At 44.4% G+C, this 1,370-nt stretch overlaps 1 protein-coding gene across 1 annotated transcript in view; it reads right to left on the bottom strand.

The window, feature by feature from the left end:
* myo7bb (myosin VIIBb) overlaps window positions 1–522 on the bottom strand; it is a 34,099-nt gene extending 33,577 nt beyond the window's left edge. The window contains exons 1-2 of the mRNA XM_063017110.1: window positions 505–522; window positions 322–423 (exon numbers count right to left, since the gene is read on the bottom strand). Coding sequence (XP_062873180.1) covers window positions 322–423; window positions 505–522 — 120 coding nt within the window. The remainder of the gene's footprint in view (window positions 1–321; window positions 424–504) is intronic.
* Window positions 523–1,370: the final 848 nt, after the last annotated feature.

Genomic DNA, 1,370 nt, shown 5'->3' with positions numbered 1-1,370 from the left:
GCATCCTTAATAATTTTATGGTTTTAATTTATTATAATGATTTTAGACCCCAAACTGACCCCCTGTGATTGGTTTCCTGTCCTGTCATGAATGGAACCAAAGTGTGTAAATCATGACGTTAAAATCCTAATAAATCAATACCCACACAGACACACTTCAGAGACTTGTGAGAAGATTCTAGTTAAAAAGATCACACACTCTAAAGGTCACTCTGTTTTAATACCGTTTGTTTTTGATACAGGACGTCCAGCCAGCTCACGGTCAGGCGTCCGACTACTTATGACCGTATAGTGTTTGTATTTATGTCTGTATGTTTTTTACCTTCCCGTCATCGTCGATCAGCTGAATCTGTTTGCCGTCTATGAGTTTGATCCGGGCTCCAATCGGGACCCCGATGCCGGAGTCCACCCAGACGTGATCACCCTAAAAACAGGGACGCAGACGTCACATGACACACCTCATACACCCGATAAATCTGTACATCTATACAGAACATCCACGTACCTTACTTGGCAGCACCATTAAGCTCTTTCTGACCTTCAAGCTTCAACACTGAGTCCAAAAAAATCTTTATAAAAACACTAAAAACACTGAAGGTAAAGACACGTAAGCACCGAGACCTAAAGCTACACTGAGACGACAGTCCACATGGCAGGACCCGTCAGCATCGTCCACCTTCCTCCCACCCGAGGATGACCCTGAACTCCGGGAGGCTCAGACACCCGATCGAGATCGTTCTCCCACCCACAGGGAACAAGGAAGCAGAGGCGCTCACATGTGCACCTTTATGGCACTTTGACTTTGCTCTGGCGTGCCGGAACCGATTTTATCAGCTCTGACTTCATAAACCTCATCGCAGCTCTGATTATAAAATATATAAGAATTTATACGTACAGATTTTAAAAACTGTGGAGAATTTGTGTCGCCCAAAGTGCTTCCAGGAGAACAGAACCGAACCAAATCCTGCTGGTTTGATCCTGATTCCTGATAGGGGGTGAAAGTGGCCTTTTGGACCCACCAGGTGGGGAAGGAAAACAACAGGACTGAGAATAAAAATGCAATCAAGCCATAAAGCTGGTGAGGAGAGATGTGAAGCATGAACTTCCAGATCCAGCAATTCAAAGTTTACATACTCGTAAGATATCAGGATTTTAATCGTCATCCTCGTCGTCTTCACAGCTGTTTGTTTTGGGTGAATAAATAACTAAAACGTTTCAGTTGTTCCTCAATTTAAAACCACGTTCCTGAATCATCGCCCCCTCATGAGTTTGTTTTGGTTCTGGGTTCTCAGAAACAGTTCCAGAAGTCATGTGGGTTTGTGGCTGGGTCTCCTTCCTCGTAATTCCTTGTTGGCTAGCTTAACCACGCCC

Source organism: Trichomycterus rosablanca, chromosome 20 (assembly GCF_030014385.1).
Source record: "Trichomycterus rosablanca isolate fTriRos1 chromosome 20, fTriRos1.hap1, whole genome shotgun sequence".
Classification (NCBI taxonomy): Eukaryota; Metazoa; Chordata; class Actinopteri; order Siluriformes; family Trichomycteridae; genus Trichomycterus; species Trichomycterus rosablanca.
This window is presented reverse-complemented; position numbering and strand designations above follow the sequence as displayed.